Genomic DNA, 18,017 nt, shown 5'->3' with positions numbered 1-18,017 from the left:
CAACCTGTCAGTTTGTCCCTGACCACCACTTTCAGGTAGTAGGTATTGGGTAGTGACAGAATGTGCTAGAAGAGCAAACCAGGCATCAGCCCCAGTGGGTTCCATGCTGATGCTGGGCCTGTCACCATGGCAGGCAAACACACTGCTGTCTGCTTCTGGGAAGGGCTGTAGCTCAGTGGAAGAGCACAAGCTTTCCATGCAGAAGGTTCCATTTTCACTCGCTGGAATTTCCAGGCAGGACTGTGAAAGATTCCCTATTGGAAACCCTTGAGGGCCACTGCCCAGTCAGCATAGATAGATAATTCAGAGCTAGCTGAACCAATGGTCTGACCAAGACAGGTCCTGCTCCTATGAGCTGATCCCAAGTACACTGGTACCTTGGGTTAAGTACTTAATTCATTCTGGAGGTCCGTTCTTAACCTGAAACTGTTCTTAACCTGAAGCACCACTTTAGCTAATGCGGCCTCCTGCTGCCGCCATGCCGCCAGAGCACGATTTCTGTTCTCATCCTGAAGCAAAGTTCTTAACCTGAGGTACTATTTCTGGGTTAGCGGAGTCTGTAACCTTAAGTGTATGTAACCTGAAGCATATGTAACCCGAGGTACCACTGTATTCTGGTAACACTGTATTTTTTTATAAATAAAACAACAACATTGGAATATTATAGTACCCATGTGCCTCCCATTTTCAGCCATGGCAGGGAAACAGTTTCAGTCCAGGAAAAAAAAATATTATCTATGTCATAGCCAGCCAAAGTTTGGGGAAACCCTGCTTTATTTATATGCATGCTGCACTTGCCTGGGATTTGGCAAGAAAGTTGCTAGCACACCACTAGCTTGAAGTGGGAATGATGCCTAAGGCCTGATTCAAACATTCAGAAAAATTACATCATACAGTTCTGGAATGAGCTGCCAAAGGAAGTCTGCTAATGCGCTCCTTTAGTGTGGTTTTGGGAGCTTTGACAAACTTATTTATTTAGGCAAGCTGTTGAAAAGTTAAGCCATTCCAAGTGATTAACTGGGGTTATCTGTTGGATGGCATTTGGATTTGTGCTGTTGCGGGTGTATTTTTTACTCTGCTGTTAATACGTAATACTTTTTCATGTGATAAGGATGTTTTATGGTGGCTTTATAAGCCTCCTTGAACAATGTGGGCCAAAAGAGTGCAGTTTTAAAAACAACAACAGCAAAAGTCTGGAATGCAAAGAACTATGCATGATGTTCTGTATGCTCTTTTCTGGTGTCATAACAGAGAAGGGGCTGTAGCTCAGTGGATAAGGGTCTTCCTTGCATGCAAAAGTTCAACCTGCAGCATCTCCAAGTAGCGCTTGGGGAAACTCCCTGTCCCGAAGCCTGGAGAACTGCTGCCAGCCAGTGTAAGAAGAATTTGCTTTACATGTGTAGAGAGCTTTTGACATGAGGGGAGCATCTGAATTTGTGATTCCACACCTGCATTCTGAACTGGCACAATTTCAAAGCAGGATCAGAGGCACACTCCATTTTCCATGCTGGGTAACCCTTCCTCAGCTGGTTAAATGTTCCCTCCCCTGCAAATCCCAGGATTGTCGTTAAATAAGCTCCCAGTTTGAATGGGAGCCACCACCACCCCCAATGGCTTTCCCTCCCTCTGTGGCAAATGCAGCTGAAGTGGGCATGAAAATGCCCTACCTGGTTTCCGTAGGTCATTCCATACAACCAGCTGTGATGGTCATATTACAAGACTTCTGCAGGATTCTAAGATGGACTCTGTCCTTGCCTGCCTATATCGTTCACCTCTGAGAAAACCAAACATACACTTTCTAAAACAGTGGTTTGCTTCCCCCCGCCCCGCCCCACTCCAGGTTTGGGCTTTAGATCTAAACAAAATGAAAAACCTTAGAGTGCTAAAAAAATAAGTAACAGCTGAAGTTAATGAGCTTCTGAAGCATGTGGCTCTGGACAGAGGTTTGCCTGCAGCTCATGCGTAAAGCGCTTTCTAAGGGCTCATTGCTTGAAGCAGTGCTCACCCTTGCCATGGAAATGTACGGAGGCTATGCCAGTACAGTACAAGATTTGATGCATTGCCCCCCGAGACGCAAGACTGGTGGGTTGCCTAGCACAAGGTGCTAGCAGCTTTCAAGGCTACGATGTCCGGACACGATTTGGGATGGAGGACACGGTGCCAGCGTTAACAAAAGGCCTGAAATAACCACACAACCACTTATTGCAAGGTGCACGTGAATGATCTATACCTTAATACAAGCCAATTAATAATAATGTTATCAAAACATAGCAGGCCCGTCTTTTCATTACTTACACATGAACAATTTGGTTTCCCACACTTGGTATCGCCCCAACGGACTTGATCACATGCCCAATAACGTAAACAATGGAGAGATAAATGATTGTTCTGTGGAGAGAAAGAGGGAAAAAAGTAAGGAAATGCTATCAGCCCAAGGCAGTGGCATGATTTATAATCTGAAAACAGAACGTGTGTCTGTATTTCCTGATAGGGAAGGCACAAGGATTTTCTCTGTTAGCCTTTTCCCTCTACCAGAACTGAAACTCCTCTTTCTCCATCATGCTTCAAAGCATTGAGAAAAAGCTGCAGATGAACAGAAAGTTGGGACAAGTGCACTGACAGGCACAGCTGCTCTGTTTCCCACCACTTGTGGTGGCAGGGCCAGCCCAAGACACTCACTGCCTGAGGGACAGAACAGCAAATGGTGTCCCCAAACTCCACTTCCCAAGCCCACAGAACCCAAGCAGACCAATTTTATTCTCTTCATTTACAATAACAACAACAAAAAAGTTCTCTGAGCAGCCCATAGTAAAAATTAATATGGTAAAGTACACAAATAAATTACCACCATATAAACAAAAACAGACTAAAAACAGCAGCAAAATAAAACCAAAGTGGAGGGGGGGGGACAGTAACAAGATGTAATGGTGCAAAAGCTCTAAAATCCTACAAACACCTTTCCCCTGGAGTAATAAATTGAATTAAACAACAGATTGATTTGCTAGCTTTTCATCACCCCCATGGCCCGCTTCATTCTGCCTAATGATGGTGCCGGCCCTCAACCATCCCTAGCAATAATTTGGAGGTGCCACACCAAACACACTGAACACAGATCCTGAGCAATATATAGAGCAGCGCTTGGTGTCCTACACCCTAAATTATTGTCTTTCAGTGCAATCCAGAGAAATTAAGCTGAACATAAATGCCACTGGAAGCTAGAATACTTAGATGTGCAAGTAGACAGAGCCAGCATTAACCCTTATTGAAGTCAGTGGAGCCCAGTTAAAAATGACAAGGCCGTTGTGTGGATACCTGTTTGCATACTTTCCTGTATAGAGTGAGTCTTCTATTTACAAGAGTCTACTCTGTACATGAGAAAGACGAAAGACTATATAAGCGATGGAAGCAAACACCCCACCCACCCAAACCTCAGTTGCATTTCACCGCTTTAAGCACTTTTCTCCCAGTCTACCTCCAGTGCTAGATATGAGGTGGACAAGCAGGAGATTTCTTAAACCAGGATATAATTGTGCAAAGACCAATCAAAGTGCAAACAAAAATCTCATTGCATAGGCAAGTTCATAAGGCACGCTAAAATTCAATGGCAAACAAAGCTGGCAATCTGTGATAACGTATATCAAAAGTTTCTAAAAATAGTACTATTAATCAGCTAAAAAATGCCCCATTTGCTCCATTAATTAATGGGGGGGGGGTCATTTATGTACCTGAAGTACAGATGGACAAATTTGTGAATTTTGGTTTCTATCAGGTTTCTTACTTCTCCAAATGCAAATTCAGATCTCCACATTTCTGAATCTATTTTTGCTTTTGTTATAAAATTCATTCCTGTTGAAAAGTCAGCAGAGTTCTCCTAATATCCACCCATTTGTATGCAATTTTGCCTAATATACATATTTTGGCAAGCATATTTCCGCTGATATATGAAACATTTTTGTACGTTATTTTCACTAATATGCACATTGTTATGCATGCATTTCCCTAACATACCCATTTTTGTACACATCATTTGGTTGGAGAACAGCATTGCAAAATTCAGAGAACCACAAATTTCACCAATTTGCATTAAACAAGGTTGAATTAAAATGTAAGCTGAAAAAAATCCTCTCCCATCTTCCACTTGAAGACGTAATATATTTTATCCTTACTTGTATTTTCCCAGCCAAGAGTCAGCCATGAGGGCACCAATGACAGGTGTAAAGTAACACAGACTTGAGAAGGCATGGTAGACGGAGGTGGATGTATTCTCATCCCAGTGAAGGAAGTAGAGGAAATACAAAGTCAGAACAGCTGAGGGATAAAAACAAAGACAAAAGCAATGAGTTTCATAAACAATGTGTGAGCCCCAGAGTGTGACAATAATTGCCATTTTCTTTTCCCGAAAGAGGCTCTGTGCTTTTACCAGTGGTGTGACAGAAAGAAATCCAATGAGGCTCAGCTTTCACTACCATGAAAACTCTACAGCCATAGCAGGCTCTGTAACTCTCCAACGGTTTGACTTTACCCCTGAAGGCGCAACTTCTCCATTGTCTCCTGAGGCAGGCCGATGCCAACAATGACCAAAAGAAACCCAAGGAGGCTCAGCTTTCACTACCATGAAAACACAGTGATGAGCAAATTGCCCTTTCTCAGTCTCTAGCTATCATCCCACTGATACAAGCATACAGCCTCCAATAGAGGAAAAGCAAGCAATCCTGGATGTCAGACCAATAGACCTTTCCTGTCACTCTTCCTTTCTCTCCCCTATATGCTCCTGGTCATTCTCCAGAGATTGTAGCCCTTGCTGACCAGCTTCCAGTTCTGCTTCCATATTACTGTACCCAAAGAGAAGAGACAGGAGAGAGCTTCCATAGCAGGGGGCGAGATCCAACATAACTTTAGTGCAAGCAGTTTGAGAGTTGATGTCCGAGCAGTAGCACAAATAGTAATGCATAAGCTTAACTGTCACCAAGTATAATAATAACATTCAGTTGGGGGGTTATGAAACTTTTTATTCAAGCACAAAACACTCGTTGAATTTGGCTATTGCACTATGGCTTAGGAATATGGCTTCTACTAGTGGACAAGCAGTTGCGCAAGTGGGCTGTCACAATGGGTGCTTGATGTGGAATTGATGCTTCATTTGCACACTTTTCATGAGACATCCACACAATGCTTTCATCCTTTATTGCTCCTGTGGCTCTTCCCACCTTTTCTCAGAAGGCAGAAAGTCAGACATTTTTCAGAAGAACAGAAGAGTGATGCAATCTCCACAGGTGTAGATTAGCATTAGTATTCTATCTTTTTAAAAGTATGGGGATTTGATTCTCTCTCTCTGTGTGTGTGTATTAATGTTATTAAAAAGCACTGAAACTCCTACCAGTAACCTATGTTTGACATGTCGCTAAAATAGCAGTGATCAGAAAGGTTATTTTTTAAATCTTTTGTTTAAAATGTAGTATTATGGCACTTAAAAAAATGAATGAGAGTTACAGCACTGTAACACCAAATTTGTTATATAATGCTCTTTCTGACCGAAGCAAATTTAGCAAAATGTAGATGGCTCCCATTTTATGTAGTCGAGAGGGGATTTTTTTGGTATGCATGTATTCCTAAAATAGTTTTTTTAAAAAAACAAACAAAACAAACAAATCAGCATTATAGTGTTATAGCACTATACCTTTCATTCATTAACAAAGGCAAGAAAAAATATTAGAGCTTATTAAAAGACAAAGTTTAAAAAACGGGGCCATACAAAATGGCTGCTGCAAGGGTTTTAGTGGATGTGTGCTGAGCTTCAGTTGGCCTTACCCACAGCAGTTATGTCATGAGCACTTGTGTACAGAACACAGCATCATGCAGACACAGAAAAAGTTTAGAACTCCCAATAATGTGGAAAGTCAAGTGCAACTTCACTTGTAGCTTGCAGCAGAAGTGCAATTATTCGGCAGTACTAGGAGCCACCCACCTGGAAGCAGCCTCTGGCACCATGTTTATAACCTTTCAGTCTATCCTGTTAGTGTGTACACGTATCAGAGACAGCTGAGGTATCTGAGGCAATTTAAGATCTGAAGGCAAGGAATCTTTTCAGATAATTCCTACTATTAATTCTCTGCTCCCACCCACAGGCCCCCTTTTATCATCCTAAAGGCAAAACAAATTGCAAAGAGAGCCAAACTATTCTCTGAGAAGCTGTGGAGAAATGATGAAAGATATAACACACACCTTTCATGCCATAGTAGGAGAAGCGCTCGCAAAACTCATTCACCACAATGAAGGCGATGCTGAGAGGGTAATTGGTACCACATACTTTCTAAAGAAGCAAACCAGAAAAAAGGTAGTGTCATACAAAACTTGTCCTTCGGTCATATGTACAGTTGAAATAATGACGCACAGCACACAGAATCCCAGAATCAAATGTACAAACCTATAATTCAATGCTGAATTGGCAGATGTCCCCAGAGAAGGGATTCGAAGGAAATACAGAGCTTATAATAAATAAAGCCTTGCCCAAAGGCTGACAATCAGCACAGTGAACGACTGTCAAATGGAGGTGAATACGTTTGAAATATATATTTCTCCCTCTGTATAAATTTTCTAGCTATAGCAGGCATAATTGTGGCTTTGCAAGTTAGATAAACAGGAACCACAAATGTGTGTTCATGATTTTCTTCAAACTCATCCCTTGTATTCCCAGTCACTGCACTCTACAGGAAAGGGCCTCCTGCAGACACCCTCTCATCAGGAGTCCTCTTCCATATGATGGAAAACCAGGCCTTTCACGAGGCAGCACCTACCCTTGGAACGCCAATCACATATCAGACATACCTTATCCATTACCTTTTCAGCACACCTGGAAGACCTTCCTTCACCAACAACCCCTTTAAGTGTGGATTTTTTTAAAAAATCCCTGTCCTTATCTGCCTTGGACTTGAAATTGTTCTTATTGCTGTTTTTATATTATTGATATTTTTCACTGTTAAATTGCTTTGGGATGTTTTATGGGAAGCGATCCATAAACGAAACGAAACGAATAATTACATGATCACCTGGTCTAAGGGACAGCTTATGTGAGGGAAAACAGCTGTTGGCAAAAAAAAAAAAAGGAAAGAAAGAAAGAAAAGAGGAGGAAGAATTTTTGTGGATCAGAAGTGATCAGGGCAGATGTCAACTGCTTTTCTAGAAAGTTCCATTTGTTCCATTTAGTGATTAATTCTAACCACGAAGCAAATCCCAGCATGCTTGGGTTCCATCTATCAAGTAGTTTGTAATGAGATCTATCCAGTAGTTTATGTCATCAACAGGAAAATAAACAAAAAGGGGGAAGAAAATGATAATGCCAGTGTCAGTAAGACACAGGTCTCCAGACATCACACGCGAAAGGATTACTATGTGACTGGAAGCAACGTGACACTCGTATTGCATTCAGAGCCAAGCCCTCACTTTGTCCTCAACTTTGTGAGGCTTCGCTGTAAAACAAGGAAACAATGTTAGCTGGCATTTTCCCCAGAGTGCTGTTGCATCATTTTGTGGTGTTATCTCAGGACATAAAAGAGACAGCATAGCCTATGGAGAAACATAAACCCATCTGATAGTGGGGGAAATAAACAGCCTATCCAGTGCTGGTGACATGGTTCTGACAGCAACTAGCTGGTTAGGTGAATTTGAAGGCCCAAATCTAGAAATTTGAAATTTATATTTAGGCACCGCAGATATGAATAAAACAATTAAACTTGCACTTCCTCAGCAGGCTCTATCCCAACCAACAAGCATTCATGTGAATATGCGCAGTGAGCTCCTGCATGAACTCCTTGGAAATCAGAAGCTGCTGAACACATAGAAAAAGCTCTCCACACGTACAGTTCTACATGGAGGGATTATCTATACATGCTCATAAAATGCTGAGTCTGCAGCAGCAATCCTGCTCCATCCAGCACATGTTCACTGGAACTTCTGTTAAGGGGAATTTTTGCTCTCCTATCAGGAGTGTTCACTAATCAGGTAAGTGTCATCATGCTGTCAAAAACCTGGATGAATTCAAAATGAGGATTAGTACATTAGGCATGCCAAGGATGCTCCTGAGCACTAACCCCTATTTTGTACTCTGTTTGAATTCATTCAAACATCTGTCATTATCCAATGAGCAATTATTTTCTTTCAAAGTAAAAATAGCATCTACCTAGCATCATTTCATGCATCTTAGCAGAGCAACACACATCAATGCCAGAAGAAGAGGGAAACCCTTCTCCTTCTAAGTTAATGTATGATGTGAACCAGAAAGCACATATATCAGGATCACTGTGGAATTTAAAGAGGATTGAGACACATCTCGTTAGGGATGGGTGAATCTGTCCACTTCAGTTTCCCAGTTTTCCAATCTTAAATTCAGCTTTCCATATCAGTTAGTTAGTTATTTATTTTTTTAAAAAATAACAATAATAACAGTCCTTACTGGGATAACTGCACTGCAGAATTCAGAGAAAGACGAATTTTGCAAGATGGCTGCATTTTGGTATTGTGCATGGTTTCAGAAAGTATGGATTAGGCAAGCTCACCTTTAAATGTGAACTGAATCAAATTTCTCTCTCATCCCTGCATCTCATTAATGAGAATAGAACTGAAAATCTAAGTAAGTTGCTCCTAACCAAGTGTGTGTTTACATTTCAGCCGAGGGCAGAACTACCTATTCCAGCTCCAGTGCCTCCAAACCTAGACACGATCGCTTCTTGCAAAGAAGTTCTGGGCGGGTGCAACTTGCAGCAGATAAGTGATAGGCAGAAAGAGAATGCTTAAACCTTCCCTTGCCCATCACTTTCCCCCTTGAAGTTTCCTTCTACTAGCAGCTCAGGTTCATTTGTGTTACTAGATGAAACAAAGGTCTGGAAGCCCTGGTTCTAATATCTGAAAATAACTTTTATTAACCCAGAACACTTTATTCTGGAACCTTTGATTTTCTCTGTTTATTAATCTGCAACAATTACCTCCCAAGTTCTGAGGAGATTTATGTGGCCTTGCTAAACTTCTTCCACCACTGCTTTCAATCCTGCATATCACTCCTTCCCACCTTGTCTATTTGGGAAACCTGTACTGTCAGGCATCCGAGTGTGACATAATGTTTGAATAGAGTACACACAAATAAACATAAACCAACTTGTATGTGTGAGAACAAGCAATTTGGTCAATTCCCAGAATGAATGAGGGAACTTGACTGTTTTTCAGGCCTACACACATTGCATTTTGTACAGATGTGACCTTTTCAGACACTATATTCACTGTAACAGGTATGCCTGATGGGCATGGTGGAATGTTGTGAGCTTGCTTCCCTATAATACTTAAAGGGGGGGGTGAGTATGATCACATAATCTAGGTCCAAACACCAGTTTTGCAGGGCTTAATAAAAAAATTTAAACCATTAAAGGTAAAGGTAAAGGTACCCCTGACCAGAAGGTCCAGTCACGGACGACTCTGGGCTTGCGCGCTCATCTCGCTCTATAGGCTGAGGGAGCCGGTGTTTGTCCGCAGACAGCTTCCGGGTCATGTGGCCAGTATGACTAAGCCGCTTTTGGCAAATCAGAGCAGTACACGGAAATGCCGTTTACCTTCCCACCGGAGTGGTACCTATTTATCTACTTGCACTTTGACTTGTTTTTAGCCCATAGTTTCTTCCAGTGGATATTGACATTAAGGGGAACAACACAAAATTGTGTTGGCTCATTCCTTAAGGTAATTACAGCATTAACTTATGAATCTGCACAGGTGTCAATGCTAATGCATTCCTGTATCCATCCTTGAATCTGTACAAATGGCAAAACTGTATATAGTGAAATAAATTCATCTGATCAAAACCTCAATCAGAACACTTTTCCAGATTATCACTAGTCATGCTGCTGAGTGACCCAATTAGACCCTGTCCCCATGACTACTCGTTTTTATTAACACTATTAATTTTTTTAATTGATTGAGAGGACATTCCAACACATGAGCACTCACCAAGCCACCCCTTGTTTTACTAAAAACCAGCAAGGTTTCCCCTCTCCACCTGTATCATCATGTATGTTCCTCTTCATTAGCCTTTTGACTTTTACAAATATACATAGCACAATCTTGTTCTTTGATGGTTATGTACTTCCTACTCCAGTTTTTGACTGCATATCTACGGTACCTTAATTTCTTCCTTAATTCACCATTACATATCTATTCCTTTTGCAGCAATCTTTAAACTAGCTCTCTACAAATACAGTCTGGAGAATAAAATGTGTGCTTTTAAATAAGCTAGAAAGGCTCAGGAGCACTTATCCTCAGAGAGGAGAAAGAAGAAAAAATCTAGTGGAAATTCTGACAATAGAACTAACCCATATCAAAATATTGCCGCTGAATTGGAAGCTGCCTCCACTTTTGAAATCCAGCAAGCAAAGCTGCAGGCTCACCTCCCCCTCTATGTATATCATTCTTGCTTCCTTCAAAAGAGTGTTGTTTTTGCCTGGGAAATGCATTCCAAGAAGTGGTAATTCCCAAAGAAGCCATTGGCTCGGGTTTGTTCCTCTGTTGTCTGAGCTGCCTTTCTAGTACATTAATCAGGTTAGCAAGAAAGAATTTCGTTTCGAATCTCTAATGCTAATACCAACCCTAGGCAAGAAATGGTGCTTGTCTGTCTGAGGCCAAAGCACAACAGGCTAAGGCAAGAGCAGCAAGCTCTCGAGAATTGTTCCAGGGAAGTTGAAAGAAACAGCAAAATAAACTCGCCCCAAAATAAAAACAACCCTCCACGACAACCCTTCCACCACACCCCAACCAAGTCAGATCAAATACTTACCGGGGACTTTCTCTCAGGAGGGCAAACTCCTTCTGAAGGATTATCTCCTGCAGAAATAAAAGTGAACAGAGTCTCCTTAGATTCTTTTCTCCCTGAGAGGTCCATCCTATGCTTTTCCTTTTTCCCTCCCCAGTTTGCCTCACACAACTCTCTGCTGTCGTGGTGAGTTGGTTGGGAAGACTTCCAAATGAGTGGAGTTTAGTTCAGATTTAAGTTAACCCTGATTGTGCACATTTTTCTCTCTGCCAGGCTGAGGCAGGAGGAGAGCTTCACGAGGAAGGAGACGAGCAAAGTTAATCTGGGCTGGTGAAACTGTCACTAAATCACAACGGTGACAGGGCTGTCCTCAGCACCTGCAGGCAGGGCTGTGTGCCGTTTGCTCTGAGCACACTTCAGGTACTCTGAGTAACCCTTGTGTTGAGTCAAGCGAAATGCATACTGAATGATAATCCCTATTCCAAATGTTGAAACTCATAATTAGTGGCAAGGTTTGTGGCTTTGGGCCATCTCTGCTATAATAGCAGGCTTATTCTGCAGGAACCACAGGCATCCCCGCCTATTTGAAACTAGCTGGCTGAAGCAAAATGATGCATTGAGAGCTCAGAGCAAATGAGCTCTGTGTGGCTTACACTTAGATTTCTGCTGCTCATTTGCTATTTAGGCACTGCTTGGCTTTAAAAGACTCTGATATCTCACTAATAAAATGCTCCCCAATAAGCTTGCCGCAGGAAGAGCAAGATATAAGAGCAATAAATAAATGCATACATAAAATAAATAACTGTGAAGAGCTCCTCACATTTCTTTTGATTGACCCTCTTTTTAATAGTCTCTTATCTGTGCAGCCACCGTAGGTAATAAATGGATTCCTCATGCACCCCTCTGCAGAGATAAGGGCAGGGCTTGTATGTAACTGTTTTTGTGTTTTGTGAGATGCTTCCTCCAGGGTTGTTTATAGCTTACCCTGCTCCAAGGGAGGAGATTAGCTAGCAACCCTAGTACCTCACAAAGGACTTACCATTTTTGAACAAAGAGGTGGGAGAGAACAGGAAGCTTAGAACTACTGTGTATAATTAAAAGTGTGTAAGATGCCCAGCCCCTCAAAATCCACTCCCTCCAGATTTATTTGACCATATTGGCCTCTGCCCAGTTTTTGCTCATATTGTAAAAATAAAAACCCATCAATTTATATCTCCTCATCTCCCACTGTGAGAACATGCAGGACAAAAGGAAAAGAGTCACAGCCATTGCTCCACTCACTTTTGCCTTGGGCTCTGCCTACCACTGGTAAGTAACCCTTGAAAGATCATCCATGAGGAAATGTGGCTCTTGGGCTGAATAAGGTTCCCTACCCCGAGGGCTTTTAAAAATCTTGCTGTACCATTCAGGCATCAGTTCCTCTTTTTATCGCAGTGGCAGACTTTGGGCTCTCAAGTTTCAGCAGTGCCCTGTGCAACAGCAACATTTGGCCCCACACCGCCTCTTGGGCTCCATGCTACAGCACTGTTGTGGCAGCTGCACCAGTTGTGCTACCTTAAAACCACCTCTGCTCATGGTGCTGCCTGAAGCAGGATCACTTCTTTCTAGGCTGCGCACGAGGGTCTATCCTGACTGTGATCAAAGTTTCTGCGGCTGCATGTGTGCAGGAGATTCTACTGCCTGGGCAAAGGAGGACTAGGATATAAATCTATCTTTCCAGTTGTCCTACTTAGGCTAAGTTGTGACTCTCCAGATGTTGCTGGCAAGTGTGCCAGCTTGCCCCCATGACTGAGAGGGCCTTGGCCGTGCAACATACTGATGTCACTCGCGCATGCTGGGTAGTGTGCTGATGTGTCATACGCACGCTGCACGGCTTGTGAGAGTGATGTCAACATACCTCACGGTGTACAAGCATGGCCACCATGGGATTTTGAGGGGGCCAGGCCCCCATTCCTTGAAAAATTGGAAGGCCCTTGGCCCCCAAATGCCCCTAGCTGCTGGACTCCCACTTCCATCAACCCAAGCCAGCAGAACCACTGGTCAGGAATGATGGGAGTTGTAGTGTAGCAACATCTGGAGGGCCAAAAGTTCCCCCTCCCCTGTTCTAGACAAATGTATTACAAGCACAAACCATGCCAGAACCAAATTACAACCTGAAGTTCACAGTCTCTCATTTCTTATCAGGCCCAAGATCAAATTGCATGCTACCTCTGCAATCAATACAGAAACAGCAAACATTATTTCCACTGCATCGCTCCCTTCAGGGACAACCACGGCCAGGGCTCCTATGTTATATCTGCTCCTGGCTTTGTTATTGTAATGTAGGACCCTTCTTTCCTTGCTGCTGTTCGTTGCTTCGCATTTTAAGGTGAACGACATTATAGGAACGCACACACCTATTATTTTTTCCGCTGTTCAAGTCTTGGCAAAAATCTCTGTCATTTTTGTTGCTGCTGCTGTCTGTCATACAAGTGCTGAGCGACTTGCTAAAGGGCATGTCTATAGCCACAAGATGACCTGGAAGGGCAAAGGCCTTACCCCCGTGCCATTCCTGGCCCTCCTGCAAATTCTTCACCGGCTGTTTTACGTCCAACAATAAAAAGCAACATCATTCGTACTAAAAAGGCAATTCACACTGCCCCTGTCTCTGGACAGAGCAATGCATTGGGGGGACAGCTGTAGCTCAGTGGTAGAGCATCTGCTCTGCATGCAGAAGAACAGAGATTCAATCCTCATCATCTGCAAGCAGAGCTGGGGATGTCCCCAGTCTGAAACTCTAGAGAGCTGCTACTAGTCTGTGAGGACAATACTGAGCTTGGTGGACCAGTGGTCTGAATCAGTATAAGGCAGCTTCTTCTGTTCATATCTGACGCAAGGCTTCTGCTAAAAATGGCAGCTGCTTGTCTAGTTCTCCCTCTTCTCCCATGTAGTTTTTAGCCATACTTGCAACATGCATTGCAAGGTGGTTGGGATGTGAACTTTTCTGCCATCACTCCATATTTGGCTCCTGATGGCAGCAGTGGGGAAACACCAAATGTTATCATATATAGGAGCCTACTCCTTCGGCCTCCCGCCAAAGATGATGAGCATTGGTATTCAAAAGGTGTCTGCATGCCACATCTTGTGATCAGTTAAGCAGTGTGGGGCTTACCTGGGCCCCTCCCAATATTTTATTCAAGTTGGCACCCCTGTGATGATACCACACAACAGGAGAAGACGTGCCTAAATGAGCATGGCGTTGAGATGGAATAACTCAACATTGGGCAACATTTTTAGAGGCAGCCCTGTGTGTTCAGCATAACATATAGTGTTGCTCCCATTTAGAGAAAGTGCAAGGATGGGGTTTTGTGGATTATTGCTTAAGTATATGCATTGGTGAAGGACAAATTGTGAAGTTGAGGCTCCAGTACTTTGGCCACCTCATGAGAAGAGAAGACTCCCTGGAGAAGACCCTGATGTTGGGAAAGATGGAGGGCACAAGGAGAAGGGGACGACAGAGGACGAGATGGTTGGATAGTGTTTTCGAGGTTACCAGCATGAGTCTGACCAAGCTGCGGGGGGCAGTGGAGGACAGGAGTGCCTGGCGTTCTCTGGTCCATGGGGTCACGAAGAGTCGGACACGACTAAACGACTAAACAACAACAACAACATATGCATTGGTGTTCACTTCTCTCATTAGCTAGCTATGAGTAAGATCTGAAGTGAGGCACCATTAATTAACAAATGACCTCAGCAGCACCAATCTGATGCCCCACCCTGCTTTACCTTTAGGCCGTCATCTTTCTACACCGCAAAAGCCTCACCAATTTATTCTTTTTCTGAAACTCTTTCCAAGGCTGTCTGTCAGATTAAACCTACTGTGCTGATTTTCGTGTTGTTTTTACGGAGTCCCTGAGAAGTGATCTTAATGCTTAGCAAGAACCAGAGGGACAGAATGTAGATGGTAAAAACCCATTTATTTTGTGCTAGGGGGGTAATAAAACCCTAGGAAGAGTGCTTAATATGTTAACACTGCAATACTAACCCCATTACGTGGGAATAACCCCGCTGAATTCAGTAGGAGGTGTTTCTGTGTAGACATGGTTAGGAATGTATTGAATTCTGTTCATATCTTATTCACATTACATTTTATTGAAATTCTTTAAGAAATGAAGTCTGGTGCAATCCTGTACATATTTACCTAGGAGAAATTCCCTCTGAACTCCCTGGGGCTTACTTCTGTGCAGATTATGTGTAGGACTGCACAATATAATGTTTGAATAATGGGCAAGATCTATTGCTTCCTCATGCATTGCTCCACACTCATAAATCTGCACTTGTGGAAGTGCTTCCCCACAAGGAATACTGAGTCCTTTCTGTCTCTCCCACCAGCCTTCAACTACTGCTGCATGCATTGCAAGGTATTTCATCATTACCAAGAACGTGAGGGCTATGCACACATCTCCTTAATATATAGTGGCCTGTTCCTTGCTAGGCCCAAGAAGAAGAAGAAGAAGAAGAAGAAGAAGAAGAAGAAGAAGAAGAAGAAGAAGAAGAAGAAGAGTTTGGATTTGATATTCCGCTTTATCACTACCCAAAGGAGTCTCAAAGTGGTTAACAATCTCCTTTCCCTTCCTCCCCCACAACAAACACTCTGTGAGGTGAGTGAGGCTGAGAGACTTCAGAGAAGTGTGACTAGCCCAAGGTCACCCAGCAGCTGCATGTGGAGGAGCGGAGACGCGAACCCGGTTCCCTGGATTACAAGTCTACCACTCTTAACCACTACACCACACTGCAGTATGCAAGATATATTATTTGCTCACCTGGAGCCCAGGAAAGGAAGGGCCACTGCATTAGGGATGCTTCCTTTTTTTCATTATTAATTTTTATTAGGTTTTTTAAAAAAATAATAACACATTTACTTAACATACAATGTATATATTTTTCTTTTTGATTGCCCACCCTTTCCACACTGATGTTTTTATTCTTATCCTTCATTGCTGCATTATACTTGGCAAATCCCTGATTCCTATTCCACATGTGGTTCAGACTGTTCTCTTTTGTCCTGTCCCACATGAGAAAGGAGGATTTTCTATCCCCCCTTTTTTCCTGCACAGCTGTTTTTCCCCCATATTGATTTTTATTTTGTTGCATGAGGACTTAACATCCAGCATCCAGTTTCTTTTGCTAAACAGATAGCCTGGCACATTCCTGTTTGTTAGGAGAATGAGCCTTTGCAAAACTAAAGAGCAGGCCAAGTATAGGTAATTTGTTGCCATAGTAGTTAATGGTCAGAGATGTCATGTGGGAGCAGTAATGTCAGCATAATAATGTACGCTATGGCATCATATGATGAATAAAAATCCCTTTTTTTGGCTGTGCCAGAAAGCACGCAGCAATGCACCACGAAAATTTACAGAACACATGAATTGGGGGGGGGGGGTTCAGTTCTGGAGTGGACTTTGGGGTGCTGGAACATCCCAAACCATTGTAACTTCTAAAATGGCCTTGCATTTTCCGTAATGGCAAGGATGCTTTGCAGTGCACCTTCATGAGTGTCAGAGGAGAAGGATGTGAAAGGGCTCCATCAGTTGCCTGAGGGGAAAGGCCCTCCCACAATATCTCCACCGGCTGATTCATATTTTACAGTGAAAGCAGCAGTCTTCAAAGTTTTGAAAACACAATTCACAATTAGTTTAAAACCGAAAAAGAACAGCTGAACCTTTCACAGGTTGGAACTATACTTATCCTCAACACAATTCTGCAACAAAGACACATGCTGTTCCCGAGTTCTCCTTGGCGTCTCCTGTAACTTTCATTTATTTATTTCATGAGCGATGTTTATATGCCCCTTGACTGTAAAAAACAAAAAAACAAAACTCCCTCTAACTAGCGTATCACAAAATGAAATAAAAAATAAAAATTGTGGATTTAAAACACAGTGGTGCCTCGCAAGACGAAATTAATCCGTTCCGTGAGGCTCTTCGTATAGCGGTTTTTTCGTCTTGCGAAGCAAGCCCATTGACAGCTTAGCGGATTAGCGCTATTAGCAGTTTAGTGGCTTTTAGCGATCAGCTGTTAAGCGGCTTATCAGCGGATCAGCTGATAAGCGGCTTAGCGGCTTAGGAAAAGGGGGGCAAAGGGGAAAAAACCCGCAGGAAGTAGAAAACTACTCTGGAAGAATGGCAAACAAAGGTGATGGACTTTATGGGACTGGCTGAGATGACGGGCAGAATCCGTGACCAGGAGAAGGAGACAGTGGAAGAGGACTGGAAGAAATTTAAAATATACCTTAAAAACTGTTGTAAAATTGAGGAATGCTAAGATGTCAAGGGGTAAGAAACAGAGAATTACAGCTGTAACTAAAAAACTAAAGGAAATTTAATGAAAGGGAATCAGGATAAATTGACCAAAGGGTTGCTAAAGAATCATAAAACAAGGATGCAGGGATGGGGAGGTATGGGGAAGTCGAAGGAAAGAAGGTGTATGAAAATACAATTTTGAAGTTATATTTGTTTAAATGTTTTGTATGTTTTTGTTTTGTGTTTTGACTTTCTGTTTTGTGCTTTGTTTTTATTATGTGTTTGAAAAATGAATAAAAATTATTAAAAAAAAAGAAAAAGAAAGAAAAAACCCGCAGGAACTCGCAAGACATTTTCATCTTGTGAAGCAAGCCCATAGGGAAATTCGTTTTGCGAAGCGCCTTCAAAACAGAAAACCCTTTCGTCTAGCGGGTTTTCCGTCTTGCGAGGCGTTCGTCTTGTGGGGCACCACTGCATTTAAAAACAAGTTCAAACTGGGCATTGTATGGCACCCATAACTGTGCCACTGCCACAAATTGAACCACTGGAGTGAGAATATACAGTGGTACCTCGGAAGTCGAACGGAATCCGTTCCAGAAGTCCATTCGACTTCCAAAATGTTCAGAAACCAAGGTGTGGCTTCCAATTGGCTGCAGGAAGCTCCTGCAGCCAATTGGAAGCCGCGGAAGCCGTGGCGGATGTTCAGGTTCAAAAAAAGGATCACTCACTTTTGGATTTGCGGAGCCAAAATGTTCAACTCACAAGGCATTCGGGATCCAAGGTGCGATTGTATTGGGTATGGTAATCCCAAACTGTGAAGGGCTTTATATATGAATACAGTGGTACCTTGGTTCTTGAATTTCATCCATTCTGGGAGTCTATTCAACTCCCGAAAAGGTTTGAAAACGAAGGCATGGCTTCCGATTGGCTGCAGGAGCTTCCTGCTCTCA

At 42.7% G+C, this 18,017-nt stretch overlaps 1 protein-coding gene across 3 annotated transcripts in view; it reads right to left on the bottom strand.

Annotated features, from left to right (window-relative positions):
• SLC15A2 (solute carrier family 15 member 2) overlaps positions 1–18,017 on the bottom strand; it is a 73,229-nt gene that overhangs the window by 53,654 nt on the left and 1,558 nt on the right. The window contains exons 1-5 of one of the 3 annotated variants that reach the window (XM_079953812.1): positions 11,168–11,240; positions 10,811–10,857; positions 6,223–6,310; positions 4,167–4,308; positions 2,296–2,388 (exon numbers count right to left, since the gene is read on the bottom strand). In XM_079953812.1, the coding sequence (XP_079809938.1) occupies positions 2,296–2,388; positions 4,167–4,308; positions 6,223–6,229 (242 nt within the window). In that variant the 5' untranslated portion in view covers positions 6,230–6,310; positions 10,811–10,857; positions 11,168–11,240. The other 2 variants (XM_079953811.1, XM_079953810.1) reach the window with 2 other exon arrangements.

Source organism: Podarcis cretensis (assembly GCF_951804945.1).
Source record: "Podarcis cretensis genome assembly, chromosome: 1".
Classification (NCBI taxonomy): Eukaryota; Metazoa; Chordata; class Lepidosauria; order Squamata; family Lacertidae; genus Podarcis; species Podarcis cretensis.
Note: the sequence above shows the minus strand (reverse complement) of the source record. Positions and strands in the feature narration are given on the sequence as shown.